At 41.7% G+C, this 20,297-nt stretch overlaps 3 protein-coding genes across 5 annotated transcripts in view; 2 read left to right on the top strand and 1 right to left on the bottom strand.

Moving 5' to 3' along the window:
• Positions 1-4,663, top strand: part of tmem91 (transmembrane protein 91) — a 36,978-nt gene extending 32,315 nt beyond the window's left edge. For both annotated transcript variants that reach the window (XM_072694637.1, XM_072694636.1), the window contains exon 4: positions 254-4,663. In XM_072694637.1, the coding sequence (XP_072550738.1) occupies positions 254-409 (156 nt within the window). In that variant the 3' untranslated portion in view covers positions 410-4,663. The remainder of the gene's footprint in view (positions 1-253) is intronic.
• Positions 4,664-5,608: 945 nt separating this feature from the next.
• On the bottom strand, positions 5,609-8,896 carry exosc5 (exosome component 5). The gene is made up of 6 exons (XM_072694638.1): positions 8,777-8,896; positions 8,532-8,645; positions 7,076-7,197; positions 6,753-6,893; positions 6,527-6,616; positions 5,609-5,892 (listed from the first exon to the last, which is right to left on the bottom strand). The coding sequence occupies exons 1-6, from the start codon at positions 8,874-8,876 to the stop codon at positions 5,797-5,799; spliced, it is 663 nt and encodes a 220-aa protein (XP_072550739.1). The 5' UTR covers positions 8,877-8,896; the 3' UTR covers positions 5,609-5,796.
• Positions 8,897-10,312: 1,416 nt separating this feature from the next.
• Positions 10,313-18,778, top strand: bckdha (branched chain keto acid dehydrogenase E1 subunit alpha). 2 transcript variants are annotated; one of them, XM_072694881.1, is made up of 9 exons: positions 10,351-10,441; positions 12,012-12,138; positions 12,310-12,486; positions 13,892-13,978; positions 14,098-14,206; positions 14,451-14,612; positions 15,888-16,094; positions 16,326-16,467; positions 16,880-18,778. In XM_072694881.1, exons 3-9 carry the CDS (start codon positions 12,442-12,444, stop codon positions 17,220-17,222), a joined length of 1,095 nt encoding a protein of 364 aa, XP_072550982.1. In that variant the 5' UTR covers positions 10,351-10,441; positions 12,012-12,138; positions 12,310-12,441; the 3' UTR covers positions 17,223-18,778. The 2 variants fall into 2 exon arrangements, with proteins under 2 accessions (XP_072550981.1, XP_072550982.1); XM_072694880.1 differs by lacking the exon at positions 12,012-12,138 and having other exon boundaries at positions 10,313-10,441.
• The last annotated feature ends 1,519 nt before the right edge of the window (positions 18,779-20,297 follow it).

Here is a 20,297-nt window from a genome sequence, read left to right as displayed (position 1 = left end):
GAAAATGAAGTCTTTTGTTGGAGACAAGGGAGTTGAGAAGAAAAGGAATAATGACCTCAATGAAAAGAGCACAGATATTGGATGGAAACCAGCTAAATGGCAAAATGGCAATCACATATTCTCTTTGGCTGAATTTATGATGTATTCTTTATGAGAGGGGTGGGGAGCTGCCTACTGTTGTGCCAAGTAATACCTGTACTGACCATTTCACTGTTTCTTTCTTTCCTGCCCTGCTTCGACCTGCCATGTCCAGACTAATAAAGCATCGGCGCAGGGTGACTTCCAGGGGGCCAGCACGGCGTCCCGCCAGGCTCTGTGGCTCTCCATCCTCTCGATCATCTTTGGCATCATCACCTACATCTGTGCCATCGCCGCACTCATCTCCTACTTGTCTGGGAAACCACCTTAAGACCCCGCCACATCACAAACCCCGCCCCTTTTACAGCACAGTCCCCGCCTTGTCAAGACACCAGTAATTTTGCTCATATACTAACATGAATCCACACCTTGTAACAACTGACTTGCACCCTTTCACTAAGCTTCATGAAAATGCCTGTGGATCTAAAGAGCCATGAAGATATATTGAGGGATGGAAACCAAGTTAGGAAACCGAAGACTGCTGGGAATGGATCTCAGGACTAATATGACAAAATCACAGCAGTTTAAAAGGCTCTTAGAGGACACTTAATGTGGAGGGAGACCAAGACTGCTATACATCGTCACTCTCAGTTCTGGTTGAAATATTCTAAGTGCAGCTCTAATCACTTTAAGCCATTTGGGGGGGAAAAAAAACAGCCCACGAAGGTAAGCAGGTCTGTCTTCCTACATGATTTGATGGGGAGTAAAGCCTGAGGGTTTGTTTGAAGGCCTTCACAAGGACAAGAAGACAAGAGTGCTGCAGTGGACCTTACAGTCGAACAGCAAGACCCAGACTGATGTTATTCAGTCACAAGTCCTCAGGCCAGCTCCAAAGCTCCAACAAACAACAATGAATTAAATCTGTGTGTCCAAGTACAAGGAAATGTACATTACTGTGCAAAGGTCAGAGACCAGCCTTCACTTATTTAATTTCCAGTCAAAAACAGTATGTAAAAGTCATTCGTTTCTGAGGAAACTGGAGTGTTATGGAGAAAGTGGGACCCCAACAACCATGCAAGACCTGCTAGACCACAAAAACTGTCCTCCTCAGATAAACAGCACTTTCAGCTTTGAGAGAGAGGGGAACGTCAAGGTCCTTTTTCGGATCGTCAGATCTGAAAGCATCCATAAGTGTTTCAGGTGTCCATCCTTCCACTGTGAGAAGATGGCTCAGCACTCTGGGTCAGAAAGGATGTAAAGCAGGCCAAGAAGCCATTGGAAACATGGAAAATGAGTCTCCTGAGATTTTTGGAAGCTGTAATAAATGTAGTGGTAGAGAAATGAGCAACTTAAGGGCTGTTTTGACTAAAAGGGAATGGTCTCCAACTTTTGCACAGTACTGCAGACACCAACATGTTCTCAATAGTCCAGAAACAGCAACAAAAAGAGCCCAGAAATGAGTAATAATAGAACGGGAACCACAGGGCAAATGCGGTAAACAGCACGCTCCTCCACAGGTACAGATATAACCGTTTCTAAGTAAGGACATGGAATGGAAAGTCTGAAATGTGACTGCACACACTGACACTCATAGCGTGGCTTCCACTATGAGTCACGCCATTAAGAGACGTCTCTCCTGCAGGTCTGTTTCTGCTGTGACAAATATAGCACTCTGTTTTCCCATCTATTAACAACAACACATATGAAATGGTGGGAAGAGAGGGAGGTCTACTGCAGTCAGTGTCACCTAACGTAGCCCGGCGCTGACGTTTTTCCACAGTGATCTGAACACCGTTGACTGAGCTCCCTCCTGCTCTGGTGGTTGCTGAGCCTGAGCTGCATCTGTTTGATTGAGGGCGTGCACTGAGATTATGAAATCTATTCGGGAGAAAGGGAATTCCAGGCCACAAACCTTACACTCATATTTGAGTCCTAATAGCATCAACGCTAATCTGGGGGTCAGTGACTTACACTACACTACATGCTTACATTCTTACAGTGCATCTATCTGCATGGGCACTCTGCACTGAGACCATTTTATGAAAAGCTGGACCACAAAAAGGCCTCTGGAGCTACTGGAGCTGCTTGAGCTCTGTCATGTTATCACCCATGGATTACTACTTAAAATGACACTGACAAGTGTGGGGAGCCACACCAACACTACAACGTACTGTTCTTTAGAGTTTCTACAATACACTCTGTTACTACGATCTTCTGTTTGCTTGAGATGAACAACCATGTGTCGTTTTTGTTTGTGCTGGTGTTGAAGATGGAGATCCAGCTTCTATGGCTCACAGAAACAACGTTTAATATCATTTCTCTGATTATGATCATGTAACGTATGGATATCCACAGTGCAGCGGTTCACATTCCACAGATAGATCTTAACACAGTGTGACCTTCTATATAATTGGATACAGATTTTTCCTGTAATGCTTAATCTACAGCCTGAGCAATAATTTGAATCTCTCTTTCCCAGCCAACATGCTCATGTGGAACCCACATGGATAGGTTCCAGGTGGGAATGGGCTCTGAATGGGTTTGTATATACTATGTTACTGGGACCCAAATGGGCTTCCCAAATGGACCCCATCATTACAGCCCATCTTAATCTCACATGGGTGCCACCCCGGCAGTGTATAACCCAGATGGGGCCCGAGTTTAACCCCTCGTGGTACAATTATTGACCCTTGTGGGCATCCATATGTGGGGCCAACATGGAGCCAGACGACAAAACTTTCTGGTTCACAGTTGGGCTACCCATACAGGCCTCACATGGACATGTTAGCTGGGTCTTGCTCCAAGTTCAAGGCCACCTTTACTTCCCATTATTTCAATAACATCACAGAGATGGAAACTAGTGAGATCGCCCCATGCTGTTTGCCTTTACAATGTAGGCTACCAACCATTTGGAGGTGATGCCTTTTAAATGTTGCACATTACGTGCTGTGTCGGCCTCATATTCAGTTATACTGGACATCATGCCAATTAGCCAATTAACTGACAAGACAGTTGGTGGTTGGTGTGGCACAACAGATAACACCACTACCTGCCACTAAGCTACCACACCATGCGGGAGACTGGGGTTCGATTCCCGGTCTGGGTGACTATGCTGTGCTACACCAATAAGAGTCCTTGGGCAAGACTCCTAACACTACATTGGCCCAACTCTGTAATATGAGTAACCTTGTAAGTCGCTCTGGATAAGAGCGTCTGCTAAATGCCATAAATGTAATGTAAATGTAAGACAGACACTCCATTTCATGAAGTGGCTTCAGTGCCAAACTGTGGGGATAGTTCAGTTATGCTCTCATTTTTAAGGTGCTGTAGAATGGAAAGTTGAATGATGAGATTCCGGTACATGGAACTGACATGGCGTGAGCCTCAAACACTGTTGTCTGTTTATTCGAAAGATAATCCAAACCAAAACAGAGCTGTAAAACGGGTAAATTATAAAAGCGCAAAATGGTAACAGTAACAGTTCTGACAATTTTTTATTTACCCCAACATTTACATAAACATTTACATAAACACAGCCCACTAGCAAAGGCTTTTTGAAGATAAAAGTAGCTATGAGTAGCAAGGCTAAAAAAAGCTAATTTTAGTTCACCAGAGAATGAGAAGGACTGCCACTGCGGGTATCCTCACCACAGGTGCTAGGCTAAAAGCTACCCCAGTTGAGGGACAATCAGAGCCAGTTTATGGAGAGTCTGGCTACTTCCTATTTGTCTGGTTTTATAAAAAATTACTGCGAAATGCTAAAGGGAAAAGCAAGTTCTCAATAAATAGAGGTGAACGGAGCTAAACGGCTACAAACTCAAGGTTAAAATAGTGTCTAACCACTTGTCCAGGATCTTCCTTTAATTTTGGAAGGTAGAATGATGTATGTAAGAAAAAAAAAGCAAAGAAAATGTACCTGTGGAGACGCTACCATTACTGCTACTGAGTGCTGACTAGTTGGCGAGCTGACGCTGGAGTTATGGGCAGGTTAAAATGAGGGTTTGTTTTTGGTATGAAAACAATCAGACATTTACAAACAAATTGATTTTGCTCACATGCTCCACATTAACCTAAATCAGGACTGTTAGGCAGTTGCTTTTGTGTGTACTCATATGTAACACTGCTAAAGACGAGAGGAGAAATGCCAAAATTCAGTCAAGGTTAAAATATCAGCTGTTAAAAGAGATTAAAGTCATATAGCAGTGGTCAAGAAAAGCCGTCCTGGCAGGTGCATTCAGAGCGCACCCCCTCACCCCCCTCCCAACTAGTGAGGAAGTGGGTCATATCACGGCAGGGGGAGTGATGTGCAACTGGACCAATAGCACATTTGAATGGGGAGATAACACACCACACCACTGCATATACAGCTGTGTTAGAGTACACAACATCAAGCAGTGGGCTGCCATTTGAAGCTCCAGTCAATAGGCCCTGTTGGTCAGAAGCCTGCGAGAGATGAGAGGCACCTCCACCTCCATCCAGCTCATTCGTTTGGTCTGCTTCACAAAACTCTGTGTAAATGTGGATGTATATAATAAATATTCCTGGATCTAAACCAATAAATGCACTCGATTTAACGTTTAACTGCTTTGTGGGTCAGAGTGGTTTCTTGTTATTGTGGTGAACACCACAGGAGCATCAGGAGCTACGTTTCCATTGACCTTCTGCCCGACAGCCTGTAGCAGAGCATTGCTGCTTAAGTTTCTCTAGAGAAAAGTTATGCTTCACGGTTACAATCTTTAAACTGTTGGTTTCTATGAAGTCTCCAGAACGCTCAAAGCTGGTTTAGGAAGCAGTCTTTGTTGTAAAAGGTACTTAAGCGAAATCGGTCATATGACACTAAGAAGCTGTTTATACCTGGCAATGGACCACACTCCGATTTCACTTGTCCCCATGTAAACACCCCCAGGCCGCATTGTGATCAGATTACAGCTGGCTCCCTCTAATCACATTCAGAGGGGGTCAGAGATGGATCTTCTGGATCTCCACATTTAACACAAGTGTAAACGTAATGCGTTTTCTGTGATCCTGATTCTCTAAACTGTTCACAGTCTCCTAGATCAGCACTACAATTTTGACTAGAAACAATTGCTTTCAGTAAAGTAAAACGTAAGCAATGTACATGTTGGTGATCTTTTTAAGCGTGAAAATAAAATCGGATCTCATCTGGTCACAAAGTGCATGGTAATGGCAGATGTAAACAGGCTTCAAGTGTATGCACGCTTTCCCCGAATGTTTTAAAAAACTATAAAATTCACTCACACACACACTTTTGCAGTGCAGGATGGTGCATTCATTTTATATCAATAACCCATTTTTACAAGTTAACTAGGGGGAAAAACCCCCAAAAACAAACAAAAAAAACCTTAACATTGAATAAATGTTACTGCAATCCCAAAATATAATATATAATTATATATAATTGGAAAAACCAATTAACATTTTTGCAAACCGCAACCCATACAGACCGAACTGCATAAATAAATAGTATAAATGCACCCTTCTTGTCTAAAGGTGCCTTGTATTCTATGCTTTTCTGTAGGTAATGAGGTTGTATGTGGGACTACCAGCCAGTTTTCAGGCAGGAAAGTGTATTAAAGGCAAAAGTTTAGAATATGCTTCTCCTTTTTGTCCTGTAAATGAGGAGGTCAGATTCTGAACTGTAAAAAATGCATTTATTATACAAATTACAATCAAAAACAAAAAAAAAAGCCCAAACTGTTAGAGTATCTTGGAGTATCTCCGTTTTACAGAATCCCTATAAAACTGGAATATCTTTTCAGACGCCTTCTGGCTGACTGCTATACACTGCTGCAGCTGTAAGAGACAAGAAAAAAAAAAAAAACTAATAAGATTTAAAGCAAAAGCAACTTTTCAACAGGTGTTGTGAAGTGTTTGTAGAAGTCGCTTACAAACCGTGCTGTTTCTGATTTAAACCCTATTGTACTGCACTGCAGTGCAAACGCTGCAAGTGAGAATGGCCAATGAATGCAAGCAGTTGGAGCCACTCTGCCACAGCATTTGTGAAACCAGCCTAAATATCATTAAAAGGACATGAGGTCATTGGCTCCTGGTGATGCCATGGCTACCTGCGAGCAGGAGTCCTAGAAAGTATAATTGGCTTCACCCCCACTTTGGGTGGGTAGGATGGCCCTGCTAGCAAAAGTGGGCATCTGTCAGCTGACGCATCACATTTGTCAATTAGTGTTCTCCTCCGAGCGTGTTCAACTGTCCGAGCTGTTTCAAAGACAGTGTCAAGTTGGCTTCAGATGTCCTGTAGGAAGCACAGGCTTGCCTTCACCTTCACCTTCCCAGTGCGGGGAGCATTGTATGAATGGGTATATCAGAGTCCGTGGGTGGGAATTGTGGGAAAACATGGGAAAAATCCCCAAATAAATAAGAATAAAAGGATGACAAACAATGTTAGATACATACAATCATACTAACTTACCTCTTTAACGGAGAAAGAACCCTTTGTCGAAGACATCAGGACATTGCGGTCTTTACTGTCGATTGCAAAAGTCATTAGTGCTCGACATTCCTGAAATGTGGGGAAAAGAAAAACTGCTTAGTGTGACAAGAACCCCTCCTCACCCACAGTCCAAACGCACTGCATGTGGGACTGAATGTGAAACGAGGACACAGAATCTCAGTGGGGGGAAAAAACTGGCCCATACCTTCTCCTGCTGAGCTGTGGGGTCTGTAATGATCTGGCTTTCCGCATCAATGGCGCAGGTCACGCCGCAGAACAGGCGGCCCATGGGCAGACCGGCGTCCATCAGCGCCATGCAGGCAGCGTTCAGGCAGCACGACAGCAGCTGAGAACCAGATAAGGATTCACCCCATGAGATAGACACACACATACATTAACACACCCCCTGCCTAGCACACGCGCACGTGCACGCGCACACACACACACACATACCAACAAACACAGAACTGTGACAGATACATATAACAGAGCATCAGTTATGAACAGGTTCGGCGCTACAAAGGATACAGAACCGTCATCGTGCACTACTTGGAGGATGAGTGTGAGGGAGGACCGAGGATGAAGAGTGGAAAGCAGAGCGGCCTCACACGTCTCCCGCACACACTGCTCTCTCGCACGCTCCCGCACACCTGAGGAAGCGGGTCATGAGAAGTTTTTAGAGGACGTGCATCACACATACAGAATTTAGTCTTTATGTGATTGCCACCCTGTGGTGAGAGGGGGTAATGCATCACGCACTGTGAAGATACTCCAACAGATCTGATAAATACTAGTGGATTAATACAGAGTGGTGGTATACAGCAGTGGTTCCTAACCCTGATTCTGGAGTACATCTAAACACTGTAAATTATGCCAGGGAGAGAGACAGGGAGGGGCGACCTCATCAGCACATAGCACCTACTCTTTGTAGGTTTCTCTTTCTTCTCTTGTTTTGGCAAACTGTGCAAGATACTTCTAACGAGTGCTAGATGCAGACTAAATACCAGCGAGTTAAATAAGTCCCTAACTTCTCACTGGACAGTACATGTCTGTAAAAGCCAAACACAGGGAATAGTGGTTCACCCGTGGCACCATGCAAGCCTTACAAAGTTAGACGTATTACAGCGGTGGCCCACTGAAGTTGGTGTAGCGCAGCATAGGGTCCATTCACACCTATGGACCTATGGACTTATCAGTTTGCTCCAAATCAAAACAGCAGCCCTTCATTTTAAACAGAAATAAGAGGCAATATAAGGGTAATCTGTTGCTCTCATTCTACTGTGGGACGCACCTGCACTGGAAGGGAGTTGGATACAGGGAGGCAGAATCTGACTTGCCAAATTCACAACTTTTTAAGGTCTTCCACAAACCAAACAATATCAAGAATAGGGAGACACAGATGTATACAATGCACGAAAACTAAGAACCGTGGTTCAGATCTCGGCCCACACTTTCAGGTGTGAAAACGCCCAAAGAGACCTAGACCAGGAATCAATTCCCAGTCTCCCACATGGTCTGGTAACTAACTGGCAGGTTGTAGTGTTACCCGGCGCACCACAACAGCCACCCCACCCTGTTCATGAACTGAAACATTTATTATATGAAATTTATATTCATCATCACCAAGTCTTAACATATTTAAGTGTGCTTAAATTTACTTCAAAATATGGAGGTGGTCCAGGTCAGTAAATCAGCCCCCATGTGCTACAGTGTCATTTTATATACTTCTACAGATCTGATGTAGCTTATTTTAGTTATTAAAACTGTCACCAAATGAAACCTATTTTGTCTGTATTCTATTTTACCATCATTATGTATAAACCTCACTGGTAGTTTTAGATAGTAAATAAAGTGGCAGCTATATTTGTGATGGTGATGCCTGATTCTTTTCACCACTACATCACTAAAGAAATCTTGGGTCCAGCAAATGCATTATGCAGGCATGCCGAGTTCCCCCTTAAACCTGTCACACATACACACATACTTGGCATGCCCACTTTGGGCTGGATCACCACCTCCAGGGTCGCCCGGTCATAGATCTCCTTGCTCACTTTCACTTCAGCTGGTCCATAAACCCCTGCCAACACGCTGGTGTCCCCTGTGAACATGTTTACAGAAACACACACCGAGCAGAGCTTAATTCAGAACTGACCAGCCCGCCCAGAACACTGCAGAACCCTCCAGGACAGCCCACAGACACACACACAGACGCAGTGCGGGAGTAAACACCTTGCAGAAACGTGGCTGATCCGTCAGGTTTGGATAGTAAGTTCTGTTCACTGCCGTATTCCCTCAATACCGCACACACACCTTCCTCCATCTCCTCCATTGCTGCTGCTGTGCTGCACGCATGCCTGTCGCAGCTTCACAGCGTCACTGTTTGGCGCGCCTTCTGATGACGCCTCAACGTGTTTAATACGTTTAAAAGTCACTGTAATAATTCAGAAATCAAAGCTACTGTAACTACAGCAATGCAAAAAAATATATATTTTTTCTGTGCTTAAATGCTATATTGGAGTTATTAATATTGTGAATTTCCCCACTGCGGGACTAATAAAGGATTATCTTATCTTATCTTATCTTAATACTGTGAATTCTGTGGCATAAAAAAGTCACTCCTGCTCAAATTACACTGAGTAATTTTTTTTTTAAATAAAAAAAAAAAAATTAAATTAAATAAACTATATATATATATATATACACAGATATATACATATATCAATCCCTGCTTAAATTACACATTTTGTTGATTTTTGTAAGTCTAAATACTCCGCAAATTTCTATTTATTTTATTAATGTAATATATTGGGAGAAAATAATATTATTATCTAATTATTATTTAATTATTATCTAATTAATATAATTTTTTGTAATATGTTGACACATTTGTGACAATTTTACAACAATAAACATTATATATAACGTAATTTACTTTACCCGTCTACATACAAAATTATGCAGTGGCCTAGTTAGTTTAAAAAGTTAAACTTTATTATTATTATTATTATTATTATTATTATTATTATTATTAAACTAGTAGACCAAATCAAGTTAGTTTAGTCAGCTGCTTGAATAAGTTTCTAGCTGTTTTTTTTTTATTAATGTAAAGTTTATAAATGTGAAAGCTGCACTTCTCCTGAACAGTTAGCACTAGTTGTCATTTTGCATGACCGCAACAATGTACACAATTATGCAGTGGTTTGAATTAAGCTTTTTTTTGTTTTGGTTTGTTTAAATAAATCATAAATTTAATGAATTTAAATAAACTTCTGTTTAAGCTTTTTCAGCTTGGTCAGCAGATTAAAGAAGTTTGTTGCTGTTGTTTATTAATGTAAACTATGTGAAAGCTTTACTTCTCCTGAACAGTTAGCAGTCTGCTATTGACCATATAAATCAATAGGAAGTCAACATCAGTCAACAGTCCACACAGATGCTGCTCATTAGTCTAAAAGTCTGCATTTTGTCTTAGGATGGGGCTGTCAGACAGATATAGGGTATATCAGTAAATGGTTCACTGTCAATCCTAATATTAGTTATCAGCTAGTAGCTAAAGATCTTCAGTGTTATTCGCTTCACCTGTCTGTCAGCGGCTGATTGGTGTGTAGTGGTGTGTCCTACTACGGTGTAATATACTTTACTGTAGTAAAAACTGCGGCGTGTATGTACACTATGCGCTGTATTTTGGTTTTCTGGTGGAATGAATGATGAGGTGGGATCATCCCGTCCTCTAGGAGGCGCACTTCTCATTCTGCCGACCTCTGAGCACGGCCAGGCTGAAACATGGCGGCTACGAGGAGTCTGCAGAAATGGGTCGGCATCGGTTTTCATGCGCTTCGTCAACATGCAGCTTTGAATGGCTCCAGACTTCTGCAGCAGAGAGCTTTCCGCCTCAATGTAAGATCACACCCGCACTCAGAGAGCGCGCCGTGCACGCGAGCAGCGCTGTCCTGCCGGGGCTGGGCGCGGAGCTGGACAGACAGCTGGAGTTCACACTGCGCTGTTCCTGAGCTCTAGTCCTGTAGTCTGTCCTGTAGTCTGTAATATATCTGCAGAATTTAACCTCAGATTTTCTTGCTCTATTACATAAATATATAATATAATATAATATATAAATATAAAAATAGGACCCGGGTCCAAGTAAACACGGAATGAGCTGAGCACTTGGACTACAGGAGGAGGGATACAATGGTTTATGTTTTCTAAAATTCCCTCATAAGTACAGTACACACACACACACACACACACACACACACACACCGTACAGTCCTGTATTTTTCTGAATAGTTAAAACACGTTAAAAGTGCAGTGTTGCTCTCTGCGCATATAGATACAGTTGTGGGACTCCTTAGACGGCCAGTAACAGAACGGTTATAACGACATTTGTGTGTTAATAATAACTCTAACTCTCAGTAATAATTTTTGGTGTTGATTTGAGCTCATCTGTAACATTTACATGTTACTTTTGCATGAGAGAATCTGGCCACCGCGCATGCGCTTAACCTTCACGGCGCTTGGCTGTTTCCTTTGCGCTGATTGGTCCGTTTCGGGGGTGTGGAATAACACGCTTCAGATAAAGGAGGGATATAAAATCACGTTTTATATTATTATAGTATTATATTATAACATATTATATTTCTTTGCATAAAATAAGCTTTCTAATTATCAACAAAATTGTTTTACCTTTAAACTTTTCATGATCTTACATTGTTACTTGTTTGATCTTGTGGAACCTGATCTGCAGGTTCTCCACTTCAGTGCTGTAAGGGTATATTAGTATATTAGAAATGATTAAAATATGTAATTGTGATTCCTTTAATCAAAGTTTTCTCAAATTTGATTCCACAGATAAAAGTATATTTTATAGCCATGTTTTATATACAGTACAAGTCTGAAGCTATCTACTACTTTAAACATCTATGAGCTGTTCTGTTATGTTGATATTATTTTTCTGTATTTGTCATTTTACGGTGTGAACACAGGGTTTACATGATCCTGAACATGACAGCCCTGCGATTTCCACACAGTTTTCATCACCACCGCTGCTGCCATGCAAAAACCTTGTATCTGGCAGTTGTTCTTTATATAGTATAGAAATTGACCAATAGAAATTCTCCAGAATTAGTTGTAAAAAATCTTTAAAAAAAAAAAAAATTAAGCTGCTTTTTTCCTTTCTCCTGTATAGTTGTCATTTTGCATGACCGCAACAATGTACAAGATTATGCAGTGGTCTGAATTACGCTTTTTTTTGTTTTGGTTTGTTTAAATAAATCATAAATTTAATGAATTTAAATAAACTTCTGTTTAAGCTTTTTCAGCTTGGTCAGCAGATTGAAGAAGTTTCTTGCTGTTGTTTATTAATGTAAACTATGTGAAAGCTTCACTTCTCCTGAACAGTTAGCAGTCTGCTATTGACCATATAAATCAATAGGAAGTCCATTCAGAGAATTCCTCTTTTTCTGCTCAGTCCACACAGACGGTGTTCTTTAGATCTGAAAGTCTTCAGATTTTTGTCCTGACAGATGGGGCTGTCAAACAGGAACGGTCAGTAGCGGTTTAGTGAGAGGGCTGGGCTAAGTAGGTGTCTTGATTTAGTAAGTATGGTTATTGTTCTTAGTGTATGTTATCACTATAAACACTATAAATGCCCTGTATGTTCTCAACCATAAAACCCTGTTTAACATTTAAAGATTTTGCTGCAGAAGCCCACACCTCAGTGGAATCCGTGGGAACTGATTCACACTTCTCTTGTTCCCTCTTCTCAGGGAGCTTTGTGCCAGCAGCCGTTTGATTCGTCGGCAGAGAAGCCTCAGTTTCCTGGGGCCTCTGCAGAGTTTGTGGATCATCTTGAGTTCATCCAGCCCAACGTAATATCAGGAATCCCCATCTACAGAGTCATGGACAGGCAGGGACAAATCATCAACCCCTCAGAAGATCCAAAGGTAACGAAGTTCCACCATGGAACGATAAATTGATTTAGACCAGTCCTGGCAACCCTGTGCCTCACGGTTCCACTGTTCCCTGCCTCTTAATACTTGATCCAGCTCAATTAGGTTGTGATGATTGTGATCAGGTGTGTTGATGTAGGAAATAGTTGAAACTGAGCAGAGAAGGAAAACCCCAGGAGCGTTGAGTGGCATTGTTTTAGGCCCTATTCTGGGTCTATTCCCATATATTTTTTTTAAATATAACTTCTTTTTTTTTATTTGTTATGGGAACATTTTAGATAAAATGGAGGTATCTGTGACGTTTCCTAGAATTTTTCAGTGTTTTCGTGTGAATGGGCAAAATAGCCTTTTGTAAACACTGACTCATGCTTATTGCCAACTAACGACTAATTCCCAATTACCCAACCCATACATATCTCCCTCTATGACATACAATTCTCCCAACACTGGGGAGGGTAAAGACTGACAAACGCCTCCCATGACACCTGTGCAGAACAGCTAGCGCCTCTTTTCCCAGACTGCCTCTGATGTATCAGTCAGCAGACATCAGTTCCAGCCAGCACTGCACTGGAGTGATGTGTCGTCTACCGTCTACCCACACTGGAGAGAGCAAGGCCAGTTGAGCTCTCTCAGGGGAACGTCTGTCGATGGCTAGTGGCATAACAGGGATTCTATCTAGCAATCTAGCGCCCCTGTTCTGCTGGACCACCCGGGCCAATTTGCCCACCTTGTGTAGTCTTAACATTCGATGTATTTCCCTACAAAACTACCCGTACACAATCTGTTTACCCTGGTGGAGTACATCTTTTAATGATAGTATGAACAAAGGCTTTGTTTCACTTTATCTAATGTTGAGGTCACTCTATAAAAAAGTTCTTACATTTCAAGCTGGAAAAGCGGCTGTTCTCTGCTGTGAAATATAGTGGCGGGTCATTTTTGACACTTGAAGCAACACAAGGGTTAAATCTGTGTGAGACATCTGAGATCCTGTGTGGGGAGTCCTGCTGTTTTAGCAACACACACCGACAACATTGACAACTTTGTGAGGTATTAGCTCCCCCTGCTGGGCTGGCTGGGTCACGCAGGTGTTTTTTAGAGTTGTTTTTGTGTTCTGAGAGATTTTCAGACACTTTCTCTGGATACGAGTGGACGGGAATTGACGATCTTGCAAAATTCTCTTAGTTCCAGTTGCTGTGTCTTTCAAACCTTCAGCTCAGGCCTTCAAACCTTCAGCTTACAAAAGAAGAACTTTGGGAAATATTGCATTGTTTAACACGATGTGCTCGTTTTGTAAAGTTATTATTCTGTCATACAAATGTTTGACCTCTTATCTTGTCTCTCTTATCTTATTTCTGTTTAATGTAATGTGTAGCTGTAATTTCCTTCATTTGCTTCTCAGCTTCCAAAGGAGACTGTATTGAATTTCTATCAGAAGATGACGCTGCTCAACACAATGGATCGCATTCTGTACGAGTCCCAGAGACAGGTGAGAGTTTAATTGAACCGTCTGGACGTCAGCTTTGCTTTTCTTTCCTGTGAACGTTGGAGAGAAATACAGTTAGAGTGATTATAAGCCTTTGTTTGGTGTACGTTTCTGCATTGAAGGGCCGTATCTCGTTCTACATGACAAATTACGGGGAGGAGGGCACACACATCGGAAGTGCGGCAGCTCTAGACCCCACTGACTTGGTCTTTGGGCAATACCGAGAAGCAGGTACAATCTACTGAAAACTAGTTTATGACCGTTGGCTCATTATTGTCTGGCTGTTATGATGAAGTGGCAGATGGAATTGTAATTATTTAATGACTGAGTGAACTCTTGATGTAAGGTCTGCTGTGAAAATCTGAGGTTTTATGTTTTTAATGGAGTGTTTATTTTTTTTAGTAGTGGTTAAAATTAAATATGCTCTTCTGTGGTAAATGGTTTATGGCTCTCTTATTCTTTCTCTACGCTGTAGGAGTGCTGATGTATCGGGGTTTCCCCCTGGATCTGTTCATGGCTCAGTGCTATGCCAATGCTGATGACCTTGGCAAGGGCCGTCAGATGCCTGTCCACTATGGCTGCAGAGATCTCAATTTTGTGACCATCTCTTCACCTCTGGCCACTCAGATTCCCCAGGGTAAATGATCAGAAACACTACTCACATTAGCTTCCTCAGTAAACATATTAAACATTTGATTCTGGTGTGGGTCACTATGTAATTTTCAGTTCTGCGAGACCAAGCAATGCACACACAGGTTCAGTACAACGCTGAGACCGCTACTGAAGGAAAAGGTTCAGTTCAGTCACCCCTTAACACTGAGATAAATAACTGATCAGCACAGTGATTTATCAGTCTACTCAAGCTTAGGAGACCTCAGTAACCTTGTGATAAATAGCTTAGCAACACATTGATTTATCAGTCTACTCAGGCTTTAGTAGAGCTCAGTAACACTGAAATAAATAACTGATCAGCACAGTGATTTATCAGTCTACTCAGGCTTTAGTAGAGCTCAGTAACACTGAGATAAATAACTGATCAGCACAGTGATTTATCAGTCTACTCAGGCTTTAATAGAGCTCAGTAACACTGAGATAAATAACTGATCAGCACAGTGATTTATCAGTCTACTCAGTCTTTAGTAGAGCTCAGTAACACTGAGATAAATAACTGATCAGCACAGTGATTTATCAGTATACTCAGGCTTTAATAGAGCTCAGTAACACTGAGATAAATAACTGATCAGCACAGTGATTTATCAGTCTACTCAGGCTTTAATAGAGCTCAGTAACACTGAGATAAATAACTGATCAGCACAGTGATTTATCAGTCTACTCAGGATTTAGTAGAGCTCAGTAACACTGAGATAAACAACAGCACTGATGGTGTTTTTCTTTGAAAGATTATTTGTTTAATTTAGTGAGTATTCTGTAGGTATTAGGGGCAGTGGTGGCTCAGCGGTTAGAGCGCCGGGATATTGATAACAAGGTTGTGGGTTCGATTCCCGGGCTCGGCAAGCTGCCACTGTTGGGCCCTTGAGCAAGGCCCTTTACCCTCTCTGGTCCCCGGGCGCTGGAGTTGGCTGCCCACCGCTCTGGGTGTGTATGTGTACTCACTGCCCCTAACACGTGTGTGTGTGTGTGTGTGTGAGTGTGTGTTCACTACCAGATGGGTTAAATGCGGAGGACACATTTCACTGTACTGTGACAAATACGTGCACCTTTACCTTTATTTCTTTAAAGAATTAAAATGTACTTGTTCAGTGGAGATTCCAAGAGTACATGTTAAGTATTTGTAACATGTTAAAGCTGTAGTTTAATGGATTGGTTATATAATTATATAAATAAAAAAGGAAAGAAAATGAATAAACAGATACTGCAAGATAAAGTGTGTCCTTGTCCATGGTTCCTGTAGCGGCGGGAGCAGCCTATGCTGTGAAGCGTGAGAATGCGAACCGAGCTGTGATCTGTTACTTTGGAGAGGGCGCTGCCAGTGAAGGGGATGCTCACGCTGGCTTCAACTTCTCGGCCACTCTAGAGTGCCCGCTCATATTCTTCTGCCGCAACAACGGCTACGCCATCTCCACCCCTACCAACGAGCAGTACAGGGGCGATGGAATCGGTCAGTTTTTTTTTTTCTTTTTTTTTTTTCTTTCCAGTGTTAAAATATTTGCTCTTGAGGACTGAGAGATTAAAAAGTTGCAAAGACCCAAATCATTTGGTCTTACTTCCAAGTATTTGACATGTTTTTAACATTGTTGTTGTTATTATTATTATTATTATTATTATTATCATTATTATGGGTATAATATATGGTTGTTTTTTACCTTCCTTTTTTGGCTCTTGCTTGCAGCTGCTAGAGGCCCAGGTTATGGCATGCTGTCCATCCGCGTTGATGGAAATGATGTGTTTGCGGTGTACAACGCCACAAAGGAAGCACGGCGGAGAGCAGTCGCTGAAAACCAGCCATTCCTTATCGAGGCAATGACCTACAGGTAGTACACCACAGTTCTAATCCATTATTTCAATGTCATCGTTGGGTTGTTCAACATTGTGTATGCCAATCTGACTGTATGGAAGTCATGGAAAATGTCCTGGAAAATGTTTTCTAAGAATATCGCCAGAAGTCTGTCATATTGTGCTTCAGGATTGCACCAATTGTGCTCTCCTGGGCGCTGGCTGCTGATGACGGGCAGCATAACTCGGGATTCGAACCAGCGATCCTCAAGTCATAGAAACAGTGCCTCCGCTGGAGCCCACAATTATTAATCTTAAATTAATCTTTAATTACATGTACAATTATTTTGCATATACCAACATGTATTTCTGCTCTCCCCCTCTCATGTACATAAGCTTTAATAACGCATTGTATTTGATAGTAAAGCGGTTGGCTTTCCTTGGCCTTAGGATCGGACACCACAGCACCAGCGACGACAGCTCAGCCTATCGCTCGGTGGATGAGGTAAACTACTGGGACAAGCAAGACCACCCCATCTCCCGCTTGCGTCACTACATGACAGCCCGAGGCTGGTGGGGCGAGGACGAGGAGCGGGCCTGGAGGAAGCAGTCCCGCAAGCTCGTCATGGAGGCGTTTGAGAAGGCAGAGAGGCGCCTCAAGCCACACCCGGACCTGATGTTCACTGACGTCTACAACGAGATGACTCCTGGCTTGGAAAAGCAGAAGGAGTCCATGTGGAGGCACATCCAGCAGTACAAGGAGCACTATCCTCTGGACCACTACGACAAGTAATCACTCCAGTTCACAGCAGAGAGAGAGAGAGAGAGAGAGAGAGAGAGAGAGAGAAAATAAAGTCCAAAAAGAATAAAATTTCAACCCTATTCTCTTCTTCAGAGCCAGCAAAGTTGAGGTGATGTAGGTGATTGTAATGTTTAACCCTTAGAACAAGCGTTTTTGTAGTTTTCGTACTTGTTAAAGGTACTTTTGCAATTACAGAAGTAGTTACATAGTAATTAATTGTAATGAATTACATTTGCATTCAATTTACAGTCTTCAAATTACGCTCCGACACTTTTCCAAGGGTTAAATGTTCTTCTGATTGTGGGAAACCTAAACAACACCGCACATTTTCAGCGAGAAAATCATTCAGCACAGATCACTAAAATCATCAGTCGTGGTTACATTCATAGAAATGATTTTTTTTTCATCCATTTATTCCTTTTTCTGAGTGGCAGGAAGCAACGGAAGAGAGTATGGGGCTTGGAATTTTCTGTTGGATTGGGTTCAGCCCAGAGAAAAGTAAAAACACGAAGAGCGTGACTGAGAAACACTAGTTGCACATGTGTGAATTCCTATGCATTACGTTTATAGTAATTCCATTCACAGTTTTTTTATTTTTTATTTTTTCTTTGCCTCAGAACGCTCAGCTGAAGAGGGATGTTATCGGTTCTTTGCAATGTTGGCCACTAGGGGCCACCCTTTTGTGCCTTTAAATTATAGACTAGTGTGACAGTCTAGTCTGAGCTCTAGTTCTCAGCTGTAGCGCTCAGTAATACTACTACTACTACATCTGTCAAGGTATTAACTGTTCAGTGAATATATGGTGTGTGTGGACCTGGTTTGATTCCTGCAATCACATTCAAAAAGATCAACTCTAATAGAGACTCATTTCATCACTGTCATGCAAAAATCTTATATCTTCAAAATACAGATTTTACAGGAAAAAGGAAAAAAACTGCTTAATTTTTTAATGGAAGTCAATGGCAGTTTGTATTAATTCTGAGTAATTTTGGAGCATTTCTATTGGCCCATTTGTAATGCAATTGGAACAACTGTCAAATGATTGCAAAAAATGGAGATGCAAGGTTTCTCCGTGACCGCAGCAATGTATATTTGAATGAACTGCATTTACACAGATTGGTAACCTCATTTCAGTTATTTTGAAGAGTAGACATTCAGAGTAGTGACAGATCAGTATATTCATTGTGTTCATCCCAATGTGAGTGACACTTTCCGCATTCACAATACTTTGTGATGAGTAAATTGAGAAAGCACAGGTGTTTTTTCTGCCTTTAGCCTTGTTCCAAAACAAGCTAGGGTTCGTGTTACTGTAAAATGAATGGTAGGATGGTTCTGGGTGTTTTTGGTGTTTATATAGTTTAGATTAGGATTTTTTTTTCCCTTTTGTTGATGTTTTTGTCAACTAGGTTTCTGGTTCTGATTAAATCTGCTGCTTTGCCAGATTACTTTCACTGTTACATCTGATTTAACATCAGGGTGAAGATGATTGAACAAACGTTGGGAGTTAAATTATGTTTCAAATGTCAATAAAAGGCCTGTGAAACATGGTGGTGGCTGTAAATGTGTGCTTCTGTATCACTGTACTCTGATTTGCCATGATATGTTCATTTGGATTGCTGTAGCGCCAGACTGTCTGCACTGCTGGATGTTCATTCCTAGGTCTGACTAGGGTCAGGGTTGTGTTTACTTTTGGGGTTTTTTTTGGGTGTCCTAGTCTTACAGAAATAAGTGTCATAAATTATATTACTGTTATTTTAGGACAATTTTAATGGAGTTATGAAATAACTAAAGTTTTGGAAAAGGACCATGCCCAAACAGCTCCTCTTCATTAATACATACCCTATAAAATGCTCCTCTTTCCCCACCTTCTCGTGATGAAAATTCCCTTAGTCTTTGCTCAGTAAGGGGAGGAGTGGCTATCTTTAGGTTTTATAAACCAAAGCTGCCCAGAACTCCAGCCCAAGTTTCTTGGGTTCTTCTCCCTTGCCTCAGCCCACAGTGAGCGTGACACTGATATAATGATCACTTTACAAATGGCACTGATAAAATGATAACATAATAGCATAATTACACCTTTTTTAAAGAGCAGTAAACATTTGATAATTAATAGTATTCAGACTTTGGAACTGGATTATAAAAATGGTTAAATGATATATAAAAAACAACAACACTGCTTGTTCACGTTAATAGGTTTTTCTTGGATCACAACACTCATCGCAAGTTTTAATCCCCGGCTCGGGTCATTTTTTGGATCAGCAAAAGAGAGAGAGAAGAACTTTGCTCTACACTGACATACAACAGTGATGTCACTTCAGTTGTGTGTCCTATAAAGACAGACCAATCGCCTTTTGTGCCGTTAGTAGTGTTTACTAGTTCTGCTGTGTTCTGGTACTCAATCTACTGAGCTGAGTGACGTCCTCTCAGTGTGTATCAGGTTAGTGACGTTTAAAGCATGAACCGGCAACTTCCCTGTGTAACTCCTGCAGGCTGGAAACCTTACCTGGGTAGGAACTGAAGCTGTGTTTGCTGTCTGTCACTACTGCTCTCCCAGCAGTAAACTATAGCTAACAAAGTGGTAAACATAATTTAATGTAATCTCTGCTGTAATTAAACAACTGAGTGCAGAAGGATCTTGTGTTAATCTGAATCCCGAGAGGGACAGGAGTAGCTAGCCCCAGTCGTCTGTTAACAGATAAATTCAGTTAATGACGCATTTATTTTTGAAGGTGCCCTGACTATTATTTATTTCTTTCTTTATTTATTTTGCTCTTAATGGGACAAAATGCGCTTGTCCTCCACCGCCACTCTTCTCTACCTGCCAGCGAGAACAGCCTCCCACGAGGAGCTAATCAAGTGAGGGCTTTTCTCCGGCTGCTCAATTGTTTTTCATTATCTCGATGCCCTTGATGTAGTACTGATTCGATTTGAATCTGAAATTACGTGTGTCACTTTGTATTTATTTGTGGTGAAGCCAATGGGCCATTAATCAGGATGGTAAAGGGGGCCATTTCGAACAAGGGGTGACTGGGGAAATTGGCATTAACACAAAATGGCAGGGGTCTTTTA

The sequence above is a fragment of the Salminus brasiliensis genome, chromosome 13, assembly GCF_030463535.1.
Source record: "Salminus brasiliensis chromosome 13, fSalBra1.hap2, whole genome shotgun sequence".
Lineage (NCBI taxonomy): Eukaryota > Metazoa > Chordata > Actinopteri > Characiformes > Bryconidae > Salminus > Salminus brasiliensis.
Note: the sequence above shows the minus strand (reverse complement) of the source record. Positions and strands in the feature narration are given on the sequence as shown.